At 45.9% G+C, this 21588-nt stretch overlaps 1 protein-coding gene across 1 annotated transcript in view; it reads right to left on the bottom strand.

Annotated features, from left to right (window-relative positions):
- FAIM (Fas apoptotic inhibitory molecule) overlaps window positions 1-21588 on the bottom strand; it is a 132007-nt gene that overhangs the window by 50775 nt on the left and 59644 nt on the right. Inside the window, exons 2-3 of the mRNA XM_086958875.1 lie at window positions 12501-12636; window positions 2435-2663 (exon numbers count right to left, since the gene is read on the bottom strand). Coding sequence (XP_086815001.1) covers window positions 2435-2663; window positions 12501-12611 — 340 coding nt within the window. The 5' untranslated portion in view covers window positions 12612-12636. The remainder of the gene's footprint in view (window positions 1-2434; window positions 2664-12500; window positions 12637-21588) is intronic.

Genomic DNA, 21588 nt, shown 5'->3' with positions numbered 1-21588 from the left:
AAAAATGGTAAAGTCTTACAAACCTCATGCTCAATAGAATCTTCTGGACAGCCAATTAAAGTGATGGAGGACTGGCACCCAGCGACAGAAACCTTACAATATCTAGATGTTAATATATGTGTTTATGGCATGTTTCTATGTAACCCAGTATGGTACATGTGACTAAAAATCAGGCAGCCTAAACTGGCATTTCACAGTCATCTACTTTCAAAATTTCACAAATGCATTGCACTCAGTTTATCACATGTGGGTGTACAAACACACTGAAAACCCATGCATGACTAGTACCCCAATGCTCAAGAGACGTGGAAAACATTGTGGGTAAAGCCTTGGCAGGAATATAAATTAGTGAATAAGGAAGAATGGAGATAAGTACCATGTTTTTTGGTTAAAATACTAAACTTCTGCTACAAATCAGTTTCAGAGCGTTCTACAAGCTAGCCATTTAGGACAAGGTAGGTCTGGCTTGAACCAATAGATTCTTTAGGTCATACAGAATTAGAAAATATATATTATTTATACTTTCCATATTGTCCTAACTCTCATATCTGTTATCAAATGAACAGTGCACTATATACAGTAATTCGGCCACAATTTTGTGACCTGCGCTAATGTTTGAGAAATGCAATAAATATAAAGCACATTTGTTGAAAAAGAAAATGAAAATATCTCCCTATTTTTCAACATATCTGTGGGCTGCAATGAGATACCGATGCAGAGTCTGCACCAAAACAAAGAAAAAAGCATAGTTTGTATTGGTGCAAAAAGCGACCAAAGAGGTAAATTTGACTGAACAACCTAATGCCGACTTTTCAAAAAAAAATTGCACAGAAGTGCACAAACAATTATCCAAACACAAGACGTGCTCAAACAATCTGGCAGGGAAATTGTTAACTTTGATGCTATATCTTCACAAATATCTCGACATAAGGAGTGGTGCATGTATTCCCTCATCGAATCCACCCCGAGGAGGTAGGTTTAACCCCTTCGATGCGGATGACGAACCCCAGCCGTCATGCACTACGGTGCTCGTGTGCTGATGACGGCTGGGGTTCGTCACGGCCCGCCCCTGTTTGTGTTGTTTACAGCACAGCAGGGGAATCGCGGCCGCATGGAAGGGGTTAAGTCAAAAGAGCAGGACCTTTGTTAATACTTGTTCAATGGACAAGGTCATCATCAGAACTGTACTATTAAGTGTTAGCCTCATTCTAAATGACACAACAAAGAGATTAAAAACAGGGCTTTTACATAAATGCGCAAAGAAATTAGTGCAATATTAGAACCGTTACAAATTAAACCAGAGCCATGCAAAAATCAGGCACCTAGACACACACATATATATCAAGTGTATAAAGCCTAAAGATTGCACATACTCATTAGGGCACAATGTAGCATAGAGATGCATCAAAAAAATTGAGGGAAGCTGGACGAAACACTATGGCCTGGTGGGGGGGGACGAAAGAGTCCACAAAATCTTTCCTCACACGTAATATTGGCCATGCCTCCTAACTAGACAACCAACCATATGGCCATAGCCGCTGTCTCAACATCCTCCCCGTCCCCCCGATAATAGTCTATCGAACCCGAGAACAATAGAACTGTGGCTGGGGCCGCCATCTGAGGACCCCTCTCAACCGACAGGGATTCTAATCGTTTGCTCAGTGTCATGTGGATGTGTAACTACAGGTGTCATGTTTATTGTTATGTAAAACAATAAAATAAAGGTCAAGACCATATACAAGACCCAAAGTAGGCCACCACCAGGGAGAAGCTGACAGAGTCCGCCCTATCCAAATAATCAAATAACTCAAACGTGAATGATAATCAACTAGTGATGTAAGAAGCTTCTGGTACAAAGGAGTGTACAGTACAGAGATGAAATTTGGTTTAATCAAATGTCAGGTCACCCTTCCTTCTTGGGACCTTAAGTCAAAGTGGGTAGGGACACATCGTCCCTCAGGCATGAGCAGCATTTCACTGCGCCAAACTTCCTCTGGCCACAACTTGGAAGTGCTGCATAACACGCACTGGGGTCCTCGCCTTAGGGCATGGGCATGCAGTTTCCTAGAGCCATCACAGTGGGGATGTTTGTGAAGCAGAGTGGGCTGTGCATCAAATGAGCAAGGGGAGCTATGTACAGCTCCTGATAGAAAACAGACTGCTGACTAAATTTCGAATGATGTTGACCTGACCTAACTGAGATGGTGGATGAGGGCAACTCTTATTTGAGCAAGATAGAAGTTAATAAACAAAATAGATTTTCAATAATAAAGTGCTTGTTTCAATTTCAACTTTTCTGTCTGCTACACTGCAAATGGGACTATTATCTTCAAAATAGGCTCTAATCCAACACCAACAGAAATCAAAAAGATACATAAACACAGTATCTTCAACTAGGCAGCAAGAATTGATGAGGTAAACACTTACATCTTACCTAACACTACTCGGAAGTCCACGCCATCCAGGTTTAAAATCCAAGTGTTGGTCGTTTTTGACCTGTTCTCCATATACTTCTTCAAACTCTTCCCATTGATTTCTAGCGTGTACTCATAGGCAAAGCCACTGACTGCGTCAATGTTAATGGTACCCTTGGTTTGGGCAGCTCCTACTGTGAATGTCTCTTTACCAACCAATTTGAACATCCAGTCTCTTCTTATTACCTCCTGAAAAACACAAACAAATCGATAAAATTAGACAATTGGTTACACAAGCTATGCTGAACAATCCATGATTCTAACGTATGGAAATGATCAACACAATGTTAGTGTTGGAGAGGGGGATGTTCAGCAAACTCAAGTAAAGCCACATCTACTCAATCTCCAATCGGCGAATGCCACCCTGGCTGTCATGTACATGACCCATCGCAAGTTGTGGAAATGTCTGTGGCCCTATAATGAAGGAAATGCTTTCCAGCCCCTGGCATAATATGCTCTTGTTAAAACCAAGGTAAAGCAGTTTTTCTTTTTTCATCCCATGAGGAGTAAACAAGATGGTGGCTATTCACAACTATGTAGCATTTTACTGACGACCAGCAACAGATATTTCCTGACTGGGGAACCTGTTTGAACTGTATTTTCTAATGTTGCTTTTGTTATACACTGCTGCTGGTGTTTTTGATCAGCGAGCACTAGTCCTTTTGAGATCAAGAAGCCAGAGCAGGCAACTAGGGCCAGATGTATTAAACAATGGTCGCAAAATAATGGTTGCAATTTGCTATTAGTATTTTTGCAACCAGTGGGGTATTTTGCAAAGCACTGCTGTACTACCAGGTAAGCCTGGGCAGTGAACTCTGCTCCATTTGTGGAAAAACTGCACTCCACGAAGCTCGAGGAGTTATAAAAACAGTAAGTTGTGGAGCGCAAGCGAGGAAAATCCAATGCTAGACCACTTCCCAGCAAGCTTTCTCAACGTGGGCAGTCACAGCTCACGTTCAGAAACCTTCTGTTTGTGTTGAGGAAGCTGCCACTCGAGTAGAACTTCTACTCAAGGGGTAGAAAGAAGCAGGGCCTTCTTGCACTGTGCAAGATGCTGTTTCACGCTTATATTACCAGTGTGGGACAAACCCCCATCATTAAAAATCGGTGCGAATGGCTAGGGGTAACCCACTCCACTACTCGGGGAACTCTGCGTAGCTTGTCAGAGTTTTTTTTGTCACTTTAGAACTCCGCCCAGGCTTACTAATAGGTCGGTTTGAAAAATATTGAATCTTAATGGGTCGGAATCCAACCTGAGATTGGTCACAAATGGCGACCCTCTACGATTCGCTTCCTTCACATGGATGGTGGCCTGCTGGGGTCAGCAGCCCACCGTGTCTGTGATAATTTTTAAATAAAGCAATACTTTTTTTTAATGCTGCCTGCTTTCCTTAAATAAAACCTGGCTTTTGGACAGTGTGCAAACATTGGTTCTGTTCTGGTGGTAAGCAAGGCCCCTTGAGTAGCCACAGATTGTTCGATATTGCTCGTGGAACTGGTGAGGAGGGAAGAGCAGCCCCAGAGAAAAAGCTGCAGCACTGCTATTCTTGAAGCTCTGTAGTGCGGAATTCACCTTCTCACCAAGAAGTCAGGTCCCATCAAAGGGCATATCCGTTGGAGAAGCTTGGAAGTTGTGGCAAGGTGAGAATTTCCATTGTAAAGGCATTTTTTTGTTTTGCTAATAACTTTGGAGCTGTTGACAAATCTGCACAAAACTTTCTAAAAAAGTACAAACTTTGGGATGTTGATGGGAAGTTTTATGCAAGTCCATCAAGCATGAGGGCAATAAAAAAGGGGTTGGGTTTGTCCCAAAAGTGATATTTTCCATTTTATCTCCCAAGGGACCCTTTGCTCCTTGATACAGATAAGCCACTCCCCCGAATGTTAAAAAAATAGTTATTATGCCAAGGGGTTTGTAGATCCCAGGGTTTTATTTGCGGTCCCCAACATGTCCACACGGGACTGCAAACTTCAAGGGCAAAGTGCATCTTATACTTTCCATAAGCAGCTTTAAGTAGTTCTTCACTCACTCCAGGTTGCAACCTTAGAAATAATCAAAGGGATAAAAGCTTGGGTTGGGCCAAGGCAAGGGGGGTGGCGGCAGCACAGTGTCTACTAGATTTTCAGTTGGTCAATGAATGTAGTGATTAAAAAGATTGCAGTAAATTATGTAGGAAGAAATTAAGATGCGTGCAGAGTGTCAGCACTTAATAGAGACCTATGGCATGCAGACGAGTCAGACAGCAGGTAATGGAGCGTTTAAAAGTTGCAGAGAAATCCCTCCTTCCCCGATTCGCTGCATATTCCTGGGACCTGGAAGAAACATTCCTATCTAATGAGGAGGGCGCCATCAATTGCAGAGGTAAAATCGCAAGAGAATAGGTTTTGAACTGGAATGGTTATGTTCAAAACTAATTCAAGCATTGTGGGCCCGATTCACAGAACTAACTTAAGACAAAATCCTAAACTTACTACCATTTTTGTATTCACAGAAGGCACTTACTCATTTCGGTATTCACAGAAGTTAGGAGTCCTAACTTTAGGACTCCTAAATGCCTTCTGTGAATACCAAAAGTCCTAAAGTAAGGATTTTTCTCAGTTTAGGAGTAGTAAAGATAGGACTCCTAACTTTAGGACCACCACATCCACCACCACATCCAACACCACCACATCCATCACCACATCCAACACCACCACATCCAACACCACCACATCCACCATCACCACCACATCCACCACATTTATGTGTGTGTGTGGCTCTGTGTGTGTGTGGGTGCAAATGCAATAGGTCTCGCCTTTGCGAGAGATTAAGCTATTGGCATTGTAAATGACAATGCCATTTATTTATCTGTTTTCAAAACCAACATATAAATAAAAAAATTGTCATTTACAATGCCAATAGCTCTAACTTTTGCAAAGGCGAGACCGTTGCATTGTAAATGCTTGTTCACTCTGCAGTGAGGTTCCATATTTAATGAGAGCCAAAACTGTCTAGTATTTTCCTGCTTCCGCTCAGCTTCCAGCTTCCTCCAGCCTGCTACAGCAGAACACTACCTAAAGCACCAGAACGTCAGCTCATAGTTGCAGGTCCTGGAGCCCATCTTGTGGATTTCTTTACCTATATTCAATTCTGCCAGCTGTTAGGATTTGGCTGCTTTCTAGACCACGTATTTACTTCACACTTTGCTGACCAGCTCCCAGCAACACATTCTTTTTGAGAAAACGGACAGCATATTAAGGGAGCTATTAAAGAAAGTTTACAACTCACACCTCTACTTTTTCAAACCATTCACAATCATCTACCTAGAATATTGTATACATTTCTGCTTAGCCCATGTAACTAACATATCACTGAATACATTTTGTATATTTACAAACATTTCAATAACTTTTCTGGAAAGCTTTTTAGGACTGGTTTCCACCGTCTTCACCATTTCCTCAGGAGTAACCGGTACATTCCACACCTTTATATTGTTCCTAACCTGCTCATTCAGGTGTAACAAATAGTCTACTCCATCACAGAAAAGAGCTTTATTTGCCACTGAATTGTAACATTTGTCTGGGTGTTTTTATTTATACTCTTTTTTTCTCACTTAACCTAACCAAGCTCTTTCCTTTAAATTCCCTACTCTGTAGAGGAGGAGCTACGCGGGCATCCAAGATGGTCGCGTAAGCAAAGGGCTCCCGGGACCCGCGCCGCCCTCCTGCAATCATCCTCTACATATCCTGATTTTTATTATGGGCTTTTGAAGATCTACTCTTGCTGACTTCGATATCCTTTCAAAAATCGAAATCGGATTTCGGGAACCGACTTTACACCAACTTCATTTTTCTGGCCTGCCACCACGCGAAACCGGGGACTCTGCTGCTTTGGTGAGCCGAGGAGTAAGTCAACAACAACGGCCTTGGGGACATCATCCCAGACGACCGCATTGTCGCTTTCAGTTTCGATTTCTCATCGTTCCCTCGATTGACTATTCTCAGAACGGAGCGGCTTCCAATTCGGTGGAGCTTCGACCCGATGTGCTGTCCTGCCATATCCCTCTACCTTTGCTTCATCCCTTGACTCGCATTCTACTGTATTGGCCTGAAAGTTTCTTTCGGTATCTCAATAGCATCGGCCATTTTCACCAGGTCAAGAGGGCCCCTTTGGGGCGCGGCCTCCAATATGGCTTCTAAACCTGAGTTCGAGAGGCGCAAGACGAGGACGCCGGCCCGTGGGGGACCTATTCAGACCAATGTTATGGATCGCTATACGCAACCAAAGGTTCCCTCGGCGGTGCCGGACGCACTCTTGCAGACCCCAAGACGGACTTTACCGCGCCATCGGAGGTTTCGCTCCAAGACCTCATGATTGCCATCACCGGGATGAAGTCTGATATGGGACTACAATATGAGGCTATAGTCTCCAAGATTGATACGGTGGCTGTTGATGTCACACTTATTAGAGCGGACTTGGCCAAGACAAATGAGAGGGTTAAGGCTCTGGATTTGAAAGCCTCCAGTCTCGTCACTGATATGGCGGACGCACAGCCGGAGATTGGTAACCGGCGCTCATCGCACGACCTGATGTCCCGACGACTGGACGAATATGAAAATAGGGCCCGGCGGAACAACGTTCGCTTGGTGGGAATTCCGGAAAACCAAGAAGACACCACTGTTGACCTTCTGGTGGAGGATTTGATCCTCAACCATCTTGCTCCCGCCGGCCTCAGCAAATTCTTTGCGGTGGAACGTGCCTATCGCTTCCGGTGGGAAGACTAAACCAGGAGCCCCCCCGAGGCCCATTATTGCGAGGCTTTTCCACTTTCGAGATAGGGACGCGATCCTCCAGGCTTCTCGGGGTCGTGGCCCACTGAAGTTCGATAATAGTACTGTTAACTTCTACCCGGATTTTACCCCTCAAGTCCAGTGACAAAGAATGGGGTTTCAAGGAGTGAAAAGGCGCTTGCGGGACTTGGGCCTCAAGTATGCGATGTTGTTTCCAGCTCGACTACGAATCGAATATGAGGAACGAACATTTTTCTTTGATCGACCAGACTGCGCCAGTGACTGGCTTGACTTGTTGCCGAAAAGAGACGACCTGAGCGGGCGCCCCGGTGGAGCAGAAGGGGGTTCATCGGCCCAAGAGTGACATTGTGGTTCTCGACGCCTGGTTTCTTGTCATTATTCATCAGCTGAGTTGTGCCATTTGCTTCTTATTGGTGGGGTTGGGCCCGAGGGTGGTTTGGGTGTGGGTAGACTCTTTTCCTCCTCCGGGGTTCTTTGTGTAGTGTAGTTATGAGAGGGCGACAGGCACACTGCAAGTTGGGGTGGCTTTTTAGTCGTACACAGGGGTGCAAGGTGGGGGGTGTTGTAATGGGAGGTTGTTGGGGGGTGGGGGGGGGGACTTGTTTTTGTTATTGCATTTGTTCTTAACACATGGCAATGTATGCTTTGCTCTTATCCTTCTATCCTTCTATAGTTGGGCTCTGGAGAGGGGGGGTTCCGGTCCTTTATCGGGATGGGGGGTGGTGAGTTGAAGTTGCTGTCCTGGAACGTTAATGGCTTGGGGGATAAGATAAAGCGTGGCGTTGTTTCCCAGTTTCTCTGACGCCTGTCCCCTGACATTGCTTTGTTGCAGGAGACCCACCTGATAGGGAATGCGTGCCAGGCCTTGGATAGATGTGGTTATAGACTGGTTGCACATGCTGGATTCACATCTGGCTCTAGAGGAGTGGGCATACTGATTAGGTCCTCTCTACCCCTTGAAATAGATGATATCACACTTGATGATAGGGGCCGTTATGCTGTTATTTCGGGGAGGTGGGAGGGAAAGATGCTTTCAATTGTAACTGTGTATGTGGCCCCGGGTATCCAGGCCACTACCTATGCCGACCTCGGTCGGATTCTGCTGGGGCTCCCTGATGGTCTTATTATTCTTGGAGGGGATTTTAATTCTGTGGTCTCTGGTAACTCTGATAGATTCCCTCCCAGGGTCTTACCGAATTCCCAGATGTGGCTTTCTGAACTGCTGGAAACCTTTGGCTAGGTGGATGCTTGGAGGCTGCTACACACCTCGCGCTTGCAGTATACGTTCCACTCTGGAGCCCACGGCAGTCTTTCTAGAATCGATTATTTCCTACTGCCGTCGGCCCACTCTCTTTCTGTACGGGAGGTCCGTCACCTCCCAAGGGGCATTTCTGATCACTCCCCCTTGTTGCTAAGGGTAGCGGTGGGTGTAGGTAGTGAGGGCAGAGTTGCTCCTATTAATCCTTACTACTTGCGAAATCCCAAGACGCGCTCTGAGCTGATCAAGGCCATTGATTGCTATTTTGGTGAAAATGTGGGGTCTGTTTCTTCTTCTGTTTCCCTATGGGAGGCTTTCAAAACTGTTATTCGGGTTGTTCATTGTCGCTGATTGCTGCTACTAAGAAAGCTAAGCAGGAAGATTTGTTGCGTCTCGAGGATGAAATAACTGTACTTGAAAGTGAGTTTGGTTGTTATTTTGCACTCCCTCACCCTGAAACAGGCAGACTACAGGGCCCTGGTGACAGACGCAGCCAAAGTTATGAATCGAGACCGGCTGGGTAGGCTTTATGATGTGGGTGATAAGGCGAGTAAGCTTATTGCATGGTTGGACAAGTCTGAGAGAGCGAATCGAGTTGTTCCGGTGATTGAAAAGTTGAATGGGGATTGTGTATCTGACCCGATTGGGATTGTTGATTGCTTTGTTGATCATTTCCAGACGGTCTATGCCTCAGTGAGTGATAGAGATGAGTGCGACTCTCGTTTGCTCCTGCGTGATATTGCGCTACCCTGCCTCTCTGATGAGGACAAGGCTTTTATGGATGCGCCCATTACAGTGGATAAGGTCGCTGGGGCCATTCGCGCTCTCCGATCCGGTAAGGCCATGGGGCCCAATGGATTGCCTATTGAGCTCTACAAGTTGCGGCCTGACGCAATGGCGCCATATTTGGGAAATATGTTTCTAGAGGCCTTCGACACTGGCCTCCTTCCTCTTGATCACCGCCTGGCAACTATTGTTGTCATCCACAAGAAAGGTAAACCGCGTGATCGATGTGCGTCCTATAGACCCATCTCACTGCTTAATACCGAACCCAAGATACTGGCCAAATTGCTGGCTACTCGTCTGGTTACGGTTATCAGCGACTTGATCCATCCGGATCAATCCGGTTTCATTCCGCATCGAAACACCGCCCTTAACCTTAGGAGACTTCATGGAGTTCTCGCGAGAGCTGGGACTTTGACTGAATCAGCATTTTGGTCTCCCTTGACGCAACCATGGCTTTTGATACCATTGAGTGGCCTTATCTCTGGGCGGCGCTTTCCAAGTTTGGTTTCGGCTCTAATTTTATTGCATGGGTTAAGCTCCTTTACGAACAACCACTAGCTCAGGTAGTAATGAATGGCAGAGTGTCTGGTTGTTTTGCGCTTGGCGTGGCACCTGGCAGGGTTGTCCGCTATCTCCGTTGCTTTTTGCCCTCGCTCTGGAGCCGTTGGCCGAGTGGCTTCGCTGGGAGCCCTCGATCAGGGGCATCCAGTGGGCCCCAGACTTTGAAGACCGTGTCTCGCTTTATGCCGATGACATTCTTCTTTATCTCACCTCACCCCGGAAGTCTCTCAATGTGCTTTTTGATGTTCTTACCTCCTTCGGGAAGAACTCGGGTCTGGTTATTAACTGGACCAAATCCTGTGTGTACATTCTGGCTGGGGATCTCCCTCCGTTGCCCTGTAGATTCCCGATTCAGGTGGTCGAGACTGGTTTTAAGTACCTGGGAATTCATGTCTCCTTGGATTCCACCGTCCGTTATGACCGTAATTTGCACGCTCCTCTCCAGCGGCTTAAACTTGACGTCTCGAGGTGGCGTCGCTTGCCCCTCTCCATTGGGGCGTGCGACTCTTTTTAAGATGATGTCGCTCCCTAGGTTCTTGTATGCACTTCAGAATTTTTTCGATCCCATACCTCGGGTAGTTTCGTGAGGTTGAGAGCCTTCAGAGGCAATTGATTTGGGACGGGCGTGCTCGTATCTCCTTACCCAAACTCACTTTGCCTTGGTACGACGGTGGCATCGCCCTCCCTGATATCAGGCGTTACTACTGGGCCTCGCAACTGTGCGCGATTAATCACGTAACCTACGCCCCTGGTCCTGCTCCCGCCTTTGCGATGGATAAACATCTCCTGCCAGGTGGGAATTTTAACAGGGCACTGTATTCTAGGGAGCCATTCCGCGCCCTAACTGGTCCTACGAAGAATGCGGTGCTAGTGTGGCGAGACGCGAATGTTGCTATGGGATGGGGTGAGAGGTTGACCCGAGTGACACCGCGGATTCCGATAGATTGGGCAATTTGTGGAGAACGAAAGGATTTGATAAATGGGATATGATTGGTATCAGCAAGGTGGAGGATATTTGGTCCAAGGGTAGTGTTAAGACTTTTGAGGCGCTCAAAGTAGAATATGAACTTGATGCACGGGAATACTTCAGGTACCTTCAAGTGCGGAACGCCTTGACCTCCGTCTTCCCCCCGGGGACGGTGATTCCCCAGTCCTCACTGCTGGAGGATCGCATCCTTGATGGCCACGTGCCGGACAGTACTATATCCCTGATATACAAAAAAATCATCAATAACAGAGCAGATCTTCTTGTGCGGCTCAGGGCTTCGTGGGTCGCTGATGGCCTGGAACTCGATGACGAGGATTGGCAGACGGCTGTCTCCTCCCCTAAGGAGGTTGCCATACCTGCCCGTCTCCGCTTCGTACAGTTGAAGATCCTTCATCGAGTGTATATGACTGGTACGCGTCTGGTGCGAATGGGTTACTCCTGTGATGGGTTATGTAAGCGCGGCTGCGGTATGAGTGGTACCTTCTTGCATATCATTTGGGAGTGTCCTGAGGTGTCTGCCTTCTGGTCTAGAGTGCATCTGATTATGGAAAGGGTCACTGGGGTCTCTCTAATGCCCGAGGCCCGACGATGCCTTCTTAATGTTTGGGAACCGACTGACTATAATACGGCCCAGACTTTATGGACGACTCTTGGTAATATGGTTGCCAAGAGGGATATTGCTCAACTCTGGGGTTCCCATAGACCGCCCACGGTAACTGCTTGGAAGGAGAACATGGACTGGTGTATGTTCAGGGAGAAGACGGTCTATGTGGCTCGGGGTCGACCTAAGCAATGGGGCAGAATTTGGTCCCAATGGAATGCTTACCATGGGAATATTTGTACTCCCCCACAGGATTACACCGTTGATATTTCATTGTGCCCTTAGTTGATGTTCCGGACTTTCATTTGTGCTAATATGTAATTCTTGAGTTGCACGCCACCTGACTGCCCGAGATATATGCCTCATTCTTGTACGATACTTAGATTCCTTGCCCTCACCTCTCGAGTCCCTGCAATTGATTTTTGCCATGTGTTTGTGTGGATTGTATGTTGTATGTTTATTCATCAAAATTACATAAATGAAACCTAATATGCTTATTTTTGACTCTATCCTGTGCATGTGGATAAATTGCGGATCGTTTGCCCCGTACGCAAGATGGAACTCTACTGTATACTGCTATATTGCTAAATGTCATAGCGGCCGGCCCGATGGGTTGTAGGCAGATGCTGTGTACTGTGCATAATAGTAATAAAGGTTTTAAAAAAAAAAAAAAGAAAAAAAGAAATTCCCTACTCTGTAGAACCATGTCATTTTAATATACTAATCCAAGAAACATGTCATACAGAACACCTGCTTTCATAACTAAAATTGTGTAAAACCGTATTTAAAAAAATACACTTTCAAATATAAACCCTGTGAGCATAGAAGTGACTTAATAAACCATAGTTCCCAAGTTGCACTTTTTAATGTAAACCAGGTAAGTATACATCCATGCAGGTACCTTTATGTGAGAAAGCACAACAGATATTGTTTAAGAATAGTCGACTCCAACAAACCAGTACATCTGCACAAGGACGCTTTAGTAGAGATTTCACACCTAAGTAGAAGTAAATCATACCACAATAAAAGTAAAAGGCTTACCTTTCCATCTACATACACAACCCGTTTTCCTGAAGTAGTTCCATGCTCAAATTCAATTTTGTGGACACCGTCACTCAATGCTACTTCCCAAACAGCCACCAGATCCGTCATTGTCTCCAGGTAGCTGTACTGAGATCTAAAAGCAAAACACCCACATCCCCAGCAAAACACAAAATAAATATCATTAAAATACAAAAAAGAATCCCAGTAGAAGGAAAAGGAGCTATTCTAATTCATTCACAAGCATGTTTTTATAAGTCGCATTCTTAATACCAGACACGGGCAAGGGAAAGCTGTATTACAATCTTAGAACAGGTTGCTACTAATAGGATTAAAATAAGTACAAAGCGTTACAACACTGAACTATATCACACACCTTTGTTTAGGAAGGACATGAGGTAAGGTTTCTCTTTTCTAACATGGCCTTCTGACCGCCTAATTCCTGGGAGATGGGCGGATAGCAGTTCATTTCAACCATTCGATATTTGTTAAGCAATATTATTGTGTAATATATGTTAGCCCAAAATATTAATATTACGAAATTTTACAGAGCACCAACAATAGCTAAATACCTTGTTAATTATTTTAACAAAACTTTACAAATAAAAATAAATTCTACGTTTAATGACACATTTGTGTTTTCTTTGTAATGATGAGAAAGATATACCAACTACAACAAAATTTGCCACAGGGAGTAGAAAACTAAAGAGCATTGCTAGTCATGTGATTTTCCAAAAGGTACCAACAAATGAACAATGGCAATACATGTGTTTGTAAGGGATACAAAATATAATGGCGGGTTATGCAATTACACAGATAAAACATGAATATTACAGAGGCCATATATTATGGCTTGTCGTCCAGGAGTTCACACTTTAAAGGTACTTTTGCATTAATGAGTCACTTCACTTGTATATTGAGTGACCTCTTTAGTAGTTTCTTAAAACAATACTTTTTTAAGCATAATGTTCCACTGTTATTTGTATGATCCATTTTATGAATTTTAGGACAGGATCCAGTACACCGTATGAAATTAGAAACTTTACTTTTGTGTTTATGTATGATCATTATTTTGACAGTTTTTTTGGTACATTTTGACAACAATCATAACCATCAATGCAGTGATGATGGAAGGATTGATCCTCACAGCAAAACGTTGCTTATGTCATTCAATCATGTCACAGCCACATTCATTGTGAGGTAAATTCACAATCCCCCATTTCATCACAACCTATTTAAGAATGCCACTACCTAAAGGAAGAGTGGAAAATCTAATATACAACCAAAGAAGCCAGTTAATTTACACAGTTCTATTACATATTTGAGAACAGTACATTTGTAAATTATGTAAGACCCATCAAAACATACTGTAAATTATATTTGGAGTTTGTGTGGTTAGAGATCCATAAAATGTATAATTGGTTGAATCTATCTACAATTTCCTTTATGGGAAATATATTACAATATTTTATCTGCAGTAGCCAATTTGAAGCACTATAAAGGTCAATTTTGCACCACAGAGAACATTTGTAAAGATGTGATCTCGCTTGATAAAATACCTAGCTTGCAATTTTTACATTTAGAAATAAAGGTGCAAGTTAGGTTCAGCAATTTAATGAAAATGATCAGCATACTGTAGTTGGTATGCCAACAAAAAGCTTAGATTTTTTTTAAACTGTGTCCATGAATCTGTATAAATTATGTAACACCCCGTTTTTCAACAACCTGTTTCTTAATTACGTGGATATTGTTTACCTTAGTTCCTCTTCATACATTGTAATCTCCTCACGGGATGCCATAATAAGTAAATCAGCCTGTAATCCAATTAGCAGCCAGGAAAGAATAAAGCAGAGCAGCAGCAAAGTAATGAGAGAACAAATGGGCTTGCATGGCTAACTAATCAATTAAGACATTTATGCAAAGTGAAAGAAAAAAGCGGTCAGTGGACTTTTACAAGATTAGTATAATTGTCTTTTATCATCCATCTATCATTAGCTAGAAGACCTAACTTTCTTGGAAAAAAGTGATACCCATAATTACAGAGTTTGAGATGCTGCAATCAAAATACGGAGTCAGCTAAAAGCTGATTTACATTTTTTTTAAAAAAGAACAAGATACTGGCCCCAGTAGGATAAATTGTCTTTACTTAATCTCGAACATAATCTCTCCTTTACTTATGGATTCTCAACAACATAAGCTTTAAAGAATGCCTAGTGCATCTAATTTTCCAGAAAGCTCTGTTATTGCTTGCCACATACTGCTGGGAAGAAGTCTAACACAGTCCTATTTTTGGTGAATTTTGCTGAAATATAAGAGACACAAGAAAATATCAAGTGCACTTTTGTACTTTGGTACAAGGCACACAGGAACACTAGAACATGTGCATTGCAATACGTTCTGGGTGTGGTAGCAACTTAAGCAAAGAAAGTTCAGCAAGTATCATATTTATAACCACACCTTCTCACAGTGACCAAGTCACCCCATTCAACTTGTTATTTCAGAGCCATCCACAACATTTTCCTCCATTTGAGCGCCCTCACACTTCCCATTTTATCACATTAAAAATCACAAGACACAACTACTCTGACTTCAGAGTCAAAACGGCTGACAAAGATCTCTCCACGCTAAGCTGTAAACATACACATTATCTAATACTTGTTTGTATACCAATGCCTATCGTGATGTTCATCTTCAGTCATTCAATTCCACTGATATTTCTTTGGTGTTCCATGGCCACAAAATAGTGATTTGTCAGCTATTAAAACCACCAGCACTGGCTGCAGGAGCCAAGAAGAGCTAAGTATTTAACAGCTTCCTGAATTAGTGTTTTACCTAACTCGATTGGAAGCCCTATATAAAGTAGTTACCAGTAAGAATATATTTGTAGATAACAGCTGTTTAACACTGCCCCTTAATGTGCCCACCCTAAGCAGCTGTAGTCCTCTTGCAATATTCTGTATGTCTTTTTACAGCATTTCTGGTAGAAATCCGGATTATCTACCTCAATAAATAATAAGTGGTACATACAAACCTCTATCTGACTGTTAGCAGGCTTTCATGAGGGTAAATGTAAAAAGATTTAATAAACTCAGTTAGAGCGGTTAACAATTGAGGCCCTTGGGCACCTTAGTTGCTCTGTGCTATGAAATGCTATGAAATAGTCCTGGTGACACTAAAAATATTTTTCTACGAGAATAACATGGAAAATATTCCTGATACCTACTTTATCAAGCTTTCTGTACAAGTAAAGGCTTTTGAAATGGCTCTGACAACAAAGCCAATCAATTGTACGAAAGACACAAGCGGCTTGGCAGAAAATAGTCCTTTGCACCACCTACCTTTCAAAGAGACCAAATGATCCGTGTCTAAGATATGATTAGCAAGTTGTACTCAAGGGGCCATATTAAAAAGCATATACATATATGGGATCCAGAACGGATCAAAGTGTAAAAAAAGTAAGCAAACTTTCCGCTTAGCTCTTATATATTAGATTCTGTAAGTTAGGGGGTTTACTTTTAAACCATCAATACATTACCAAGGATTCCTTCTGTAGGAGGAAGTATTTCCATTTTTTCCACATCCTAAATTCATTTTTGCCCTCTGTTCAGATCAGCCAAATGGATATCATGTTGCATTACTTTTCACAAGACATAATTATTAGGTCAGTAACTTGTGAATTAGGAAGTATAATTGTCTTAGCTACTTAAAGAAAGTACATGCTCCAGAAAACTTCGATCTGAGAGACTCACAACCATCAATGAATAACAACTCATCTAGGCTCCTGGGGTATTGTAACTGTTAATACTTATGTATAGGATTTTAGGTTTTAAGTTTAAACCACTTCTAATGGGTAGGGGAATATTTTTTTCAGTAGAAACGGTAAAGCACCAGATATTGCTGCACTTTTACTGCATTGGTGCCCACTAGTATCAAAGCAGTATAATCGCAGCTTCTACATCTTAACACTTCTCTTTGATGGATTCTCTTGCTATGTTACACTTCAGCTCTGGTAATTCTTGTAATTGAAGGCTTGTATTGTATTGTATTGTATTGTTATTTATATAGCGCGATTGCTGCCCCAAGGGGCGTCCAAGCGCTGAAGCATGAAGACAGAGCTGGGAGTGACGGAAGGCTTAGGAATCGGTGGATCTGGCAAACAGATAAGTTTTCAATTGTTTGCGGAAAGAGAGTAGGTTTGAATTGGTCCGGAGTTGTAGGGGGGTTTGAATTGGTCCGGAGTTGTAGGGGGAGCTTGGTAGATGGTGTAGGTTTAACATAAGTATTTAATAAGCACACAAAGTTAAATTTAGTTGGTGGTCCCTCTCCAGCCAGAAGACAACTGACTCCAGGAGGAATCAACCTCTGTCACAAAACAGCATCACTCCAGAACACCAGTGATGTAACATTCTATATCAAAGGTACACAATTACAAACTGTGCTGATCTCCTAAGTACAACACATCTTCTCCCCCTTTTACGCAAACATCATATTTCACCAAACGTTCATGTACAAACACAATACCCACCCAATGTGTGAGCATACCAACTTGGCTACAATATGGAAACACGCCATATGATCCACGACACACCCTCCTTAATTCAAGCCTCCACATCACACACATAGTCCTCAAGATACGTTGGTGGGATTCTGTGTCTCAGTAGCCAACTACCTGATTCATCCAACATAGTCTCTTCAACATTTCCACTCAAAGCCACATTCCGCGACTTCTTATCTAACATCTCCTCATCACCCATCAACATGAAACTACTATGCTATGTTATGTTAAACAGCATTTATATAGCGAATGGCCACCCCAACAACGGGGGGTCCTTTGTCATTGTAGCCACTTTCCCTTCTCACAACACCTGCTCTCACTCTGTTTTCATATAAGGCCACACTCCTCACATTCTACCACTGTCCATTTTCCGAAACCGCAAACAACCCATGCACGGGGGCGTGGCTTGGGAAGCCAACATGGCGGACACAGCCTGATCGGGCTCCAAACGTCCACGCCGTAATCCGACGTATATCTGACAATTATCCTGTCTGGAGGACCTGCTGATGTGAGATTCCTACTCCTGACCCCGCCGGGCACAACATTTCCAGAGCTCGGCGGCTGCAGAGTCTCGATGCGCGCACTACGCCGACCGAACGCTGAGGGGAGCTGCGGACCGGGACCTGGTGCGCGCCTTCCACCTGGAAGCGGGTCCGGCGCTCTGAAGTGCACCGAGGGCTGGGGGCTTGGTCGAAGCCCTAGAGGTGAGCGGGCCGGAGGGGCGGGCACAGTCTGTCTCCGCTCCCCAACTTTAAGCGGGGTCTGCCCCTCCCCCCCAGGAAACGGGGCCTCTGCCTACGGACCCGAGGTGCAACTGTGCCATGCAGGCACAGAAGTGGCCCGGCGGCTGGGGATGCGGCCGCAGCGGATTTGTTCCAACTACTGGCTTGTGGGCTCTGCGAGTCGCTGCTGAAGCTGGAGTGCCGCTAAGCCACTAACGGCCCTAGCCTTCACTGCAATTGTTGTATGGCCATTCTCCCCCAAATACGATGCCATTGATCCAATGAGGTCTACCAACCCTGCATAGCACCTATAAGCATATGTGATCCGGGCCCGGTAACCGGGGGAATCCCACACAGACAACTTTACTTGCATTCCCGGCAGGAGGAGCCCCTGTGTTTCCCTTGTGATCACAAGGAGCACACAGCTGGCCGCGGGGGTCCCCAGCCCCCTACCCCCGCATACGGACAAGACCACTAGTATACCATCCTCCATCTTCGAAGGCATGCCCGCGAGAGGGGTAAAGCAGGGTGGACCTCCCAACATGATACCCCTCGACTGACGGGGGGCCCCTCCCCCTTTAACATTCAACCTTGGGAACATCTGAGGGCGGCGGAGTACACGCAGCCCCTAAAGCTCCACCACACCGCCGAATACCAGAGGCAAGAGGGCCGGTGGGCAGTGCTGTTGGCGCTGGGGATGCCCAGACGTGGGTCCCAGGCACTCCACACCACTTGGAGTCAAGTTAGCCGGGCTGATGAGAGGTGTTACCTCGAAACCGGTCCGGTCCTCGGATGCTTGATTCCGTTCTGGGAAGGACATGGCTTTTGTAGTTCGGACTGGACTGTTCCCATGGGGCAACAGGGTCAGAGCTGATTTGCATATCACCATTGTCTAACCCAGGGTGGTGTGGAGTGCAAAAAAACGATGGATTTGGGCCCAGATCTTTTGACTGGGGGAGTGTGTGACATTGATCCACATTCGGTCCATCACTTGTTGTTTTTGCAGTTGCCGCCCTAAGTGCGCTGGGGATGCCCAGACGTGGGTCCCAGGCACTCCACACCACTTGGAGTCAAGCTAGCCGGGCTGATGAGAGGTGTTACCTCGAAACCGGTCCGGTCCTCGGATGCTTGATTCCGTTCTGGGAAGGACATGGCTTTTGTAGTTCGGACTGGACTGTTCCCATGGGGCAACAGGGTCAGAGCTGATTTGCATATCGCCATTGTCTAACCCAGGGTGGTGTGGAGTGCAAAAAAACGATGGATTTGGGCCCAGATCTTTTGACTGGGGGAGTGTGTGACATTGATCCACATTCGGTCCATCACTTGTTGTTTTTGCAGTTGCCGCCCTAAGTGCGCTGGGGATGCCAAGACGTGGGTCCCAGGCACTCCACACCACTTGGAGTCAAGCTAACCGGGCTGATGAGAGGCGTTACCTCGAAACCGGTCCGGTCCTCGGATGCTTGATTCCGTTCGGGGAAGGACATGGCTTTTGTAGTTCGGACTGGACTGTTCCCATGGGGCAACAGGGTCAGAGCTGATTTGTATATCGCCATTGTCTAACCCAGGGTGGTGTGGAGAGCAAAAAAACGATGGATTTGGGCCCAGATCTTTTGACTGGGGGAGTGTGTGACATTGATCCACATTCGGTCCATCACTTGTTGTTTTTGCAGTTGCCGCCCTAAGTGCGCTGGGGATGCCCAGACGTGGGTCCCAGGCACTCCACACCACTTGGAGTCAAGCTAGCCGGGCTGATGAGAGGTGTTACCTCGAAACCGGTCCGGTCCTCGGATGCTTGATTCCATTCTGGGAAGGACATGGCTTTTGTAGTTCGGACTGGACTGTTCCCATGGGGCAACAGGGTCAGAGCTGATTTGCATATCACCATTGTCTAACCTGGGTGGTGTGGAGTGCAAAAAAACGATGGATTTGGGCCCAGATCTTTTGACTGGGGGAGTGTGTGACATTGATCCACATTCGGTCCATCACTTGTTGTTTTTGCAGTTGCCGCCCTAAGTGCGCTGGGGATGCCCAGACGTGGGTCCCAGGCACTCCACACCACTTGGAGTCAAGCTAGCCGGGCTGATGAGAGGTGTTACCTCGAAACCGGTCCGGTCCTCGGATGCTTGATTCCGTTCTGGGAAGGACATGGCTTTTGTAGTTCGGACTGGACTGTTCCCATGGTGCAACAGGGTCAGAGCTGATTTGCATATCGCCATTGTCTAACCCAGGGTGGTGTGGAGTGCAAAAAAACGATGGATTTGGGCCCAGATCTTTTGACTGGGGGAGTGTGTGACATTGATCCACATTCGGTCCATCACTTGTTGTTTTTGCAGTTGCCGCCCTAAGTGCGCTGGGGATGCCCAGACGTGGGTCCCAAGCACTCCACACCACTTGGAGTCAAGCTAGCCGGGCTGATGAGGTGTTACCTCGAAACCGGTCCGGTCCTCGGATGCTTGATTCCGTTCTGGGAAGGACATGGCTTTTGTAGTTCGGACTGGACTGTTCCCATGGGGCAACAGGGTCAGAGCTGATTTGCATATCGCCATTGTCTAACCCAGGGTGGTGTGGAGTGCAAAAAAACGATGGATTTGGGCCCAGATCTTTTGACTGGGGGAGTGTGTGACATTGATCCACATTCGGTCCATCACTTGTTGTTTTTGCAGTTGCCGCCCTAAGTGCGCTGGGGATGCCCAGACGTGGGTCCCAGGCACTCCACACCACTTGGAGTCAAGCTAACCGGGCTGATGAGAGGTGTTACCTCGAAACCGGTCCGGTCCTCGGATGCTTGATTCCGTTCTGGGAAGGACATGGCTTTTGTAGTTCGGACTGGACTGTTCCCATGGGGAAACAGGGTCAGAGCTGATTTGCATATCGCCATTGTCTAACCCAGGGTGGTGTGGAGTGCAAAAAAACGATGGATTTGGACCCAGATCTTTTGACTGGGGGAGTGTGTGACATTGATCCACATTCGGTCCATCACTTGTTGTTTTTGCAGTTGCCGCCCTAAGTGCGCTGGGGATGCCCAGACGTGGGTCCCAGGCACTTCACACCACTTGGAGTCAAGCTAGCTGGGCTGATGAGAGGTGTTAACTCGAAACCGGTCCGGTCCTCGGATGCTTGATTCCGTTCTGGGAAGGACATGGCTTCTGTAGTTCGGACTGGACTGTTCCCATGGGGCAACAGGGTCAGAGCTGATTTGCATATCGCTATTGTCTAACCCAGGGTGGTGTGGAGTGCAAAAAAACGATGGATTTGGGCCCAGATCTTTTGACTGGGGGAGTGTGTGACATTGATCCACATTCGGTCCATCACTTGTTGTTTTTGCGGGCGGTCCAGCGTGTCTGGTCCCCTTACGGGGCCTCCTTGGCAGGTGGTCCTGGACTGCAGAAGCGGGCGGGCGAGGCTCGGTGCAGCTTGCAGCCCAGGGACCGCCTTATTCCGTGAGGACCCGCAGACGGTGCTCCACTGCAGGGAGCCCAGCACCATCCCTTGTGCCAGAACTATACGTCCCAGCGACAGTGCAGGCGCGGACCAGGCGTCTCACCCCACGAGAGGCCCCGGCGTCAGCTTATCTGAGCAATTACTATGGGCAGAGATAAACCCGGCAGCTCTGGCCCCAAGCAAGGGACCCTGGACCAGTTTACTAACCCTGCCCGGGGAGCCACCCGTGATGACGGAGGGGGCGGTACCCGACAATGCTCCCCTCCTAGCAGCAATCAATGACGCCAGAGAACAACTAGACGCTAAAATAGGTGCGGGGGAGTCAGTGGTCTCGTTCCTGCAACAGGACCTTCGACAAGCTGTGGACCGC

Source organism: Lissotriton vulgaris, chromosome 2_1 (assembly GCF_964263255.1).
Source record: "Lissotriton vulgaris chromosome 2_1, aLisVul1.2, whole genome shotgun sequence".
Taxonomy (NCBI): domain Eukaryota; kingdom Metazoa; phylum Chordata; class Amphibia; order Caudata; family Salamandridae; genus Lissotriton; species Lissotriton vulgaris.
Note: the sequence above shows the minus strand (reverse complement) of the source record. Positions and strands in the feature narration are given on the sequence as shown.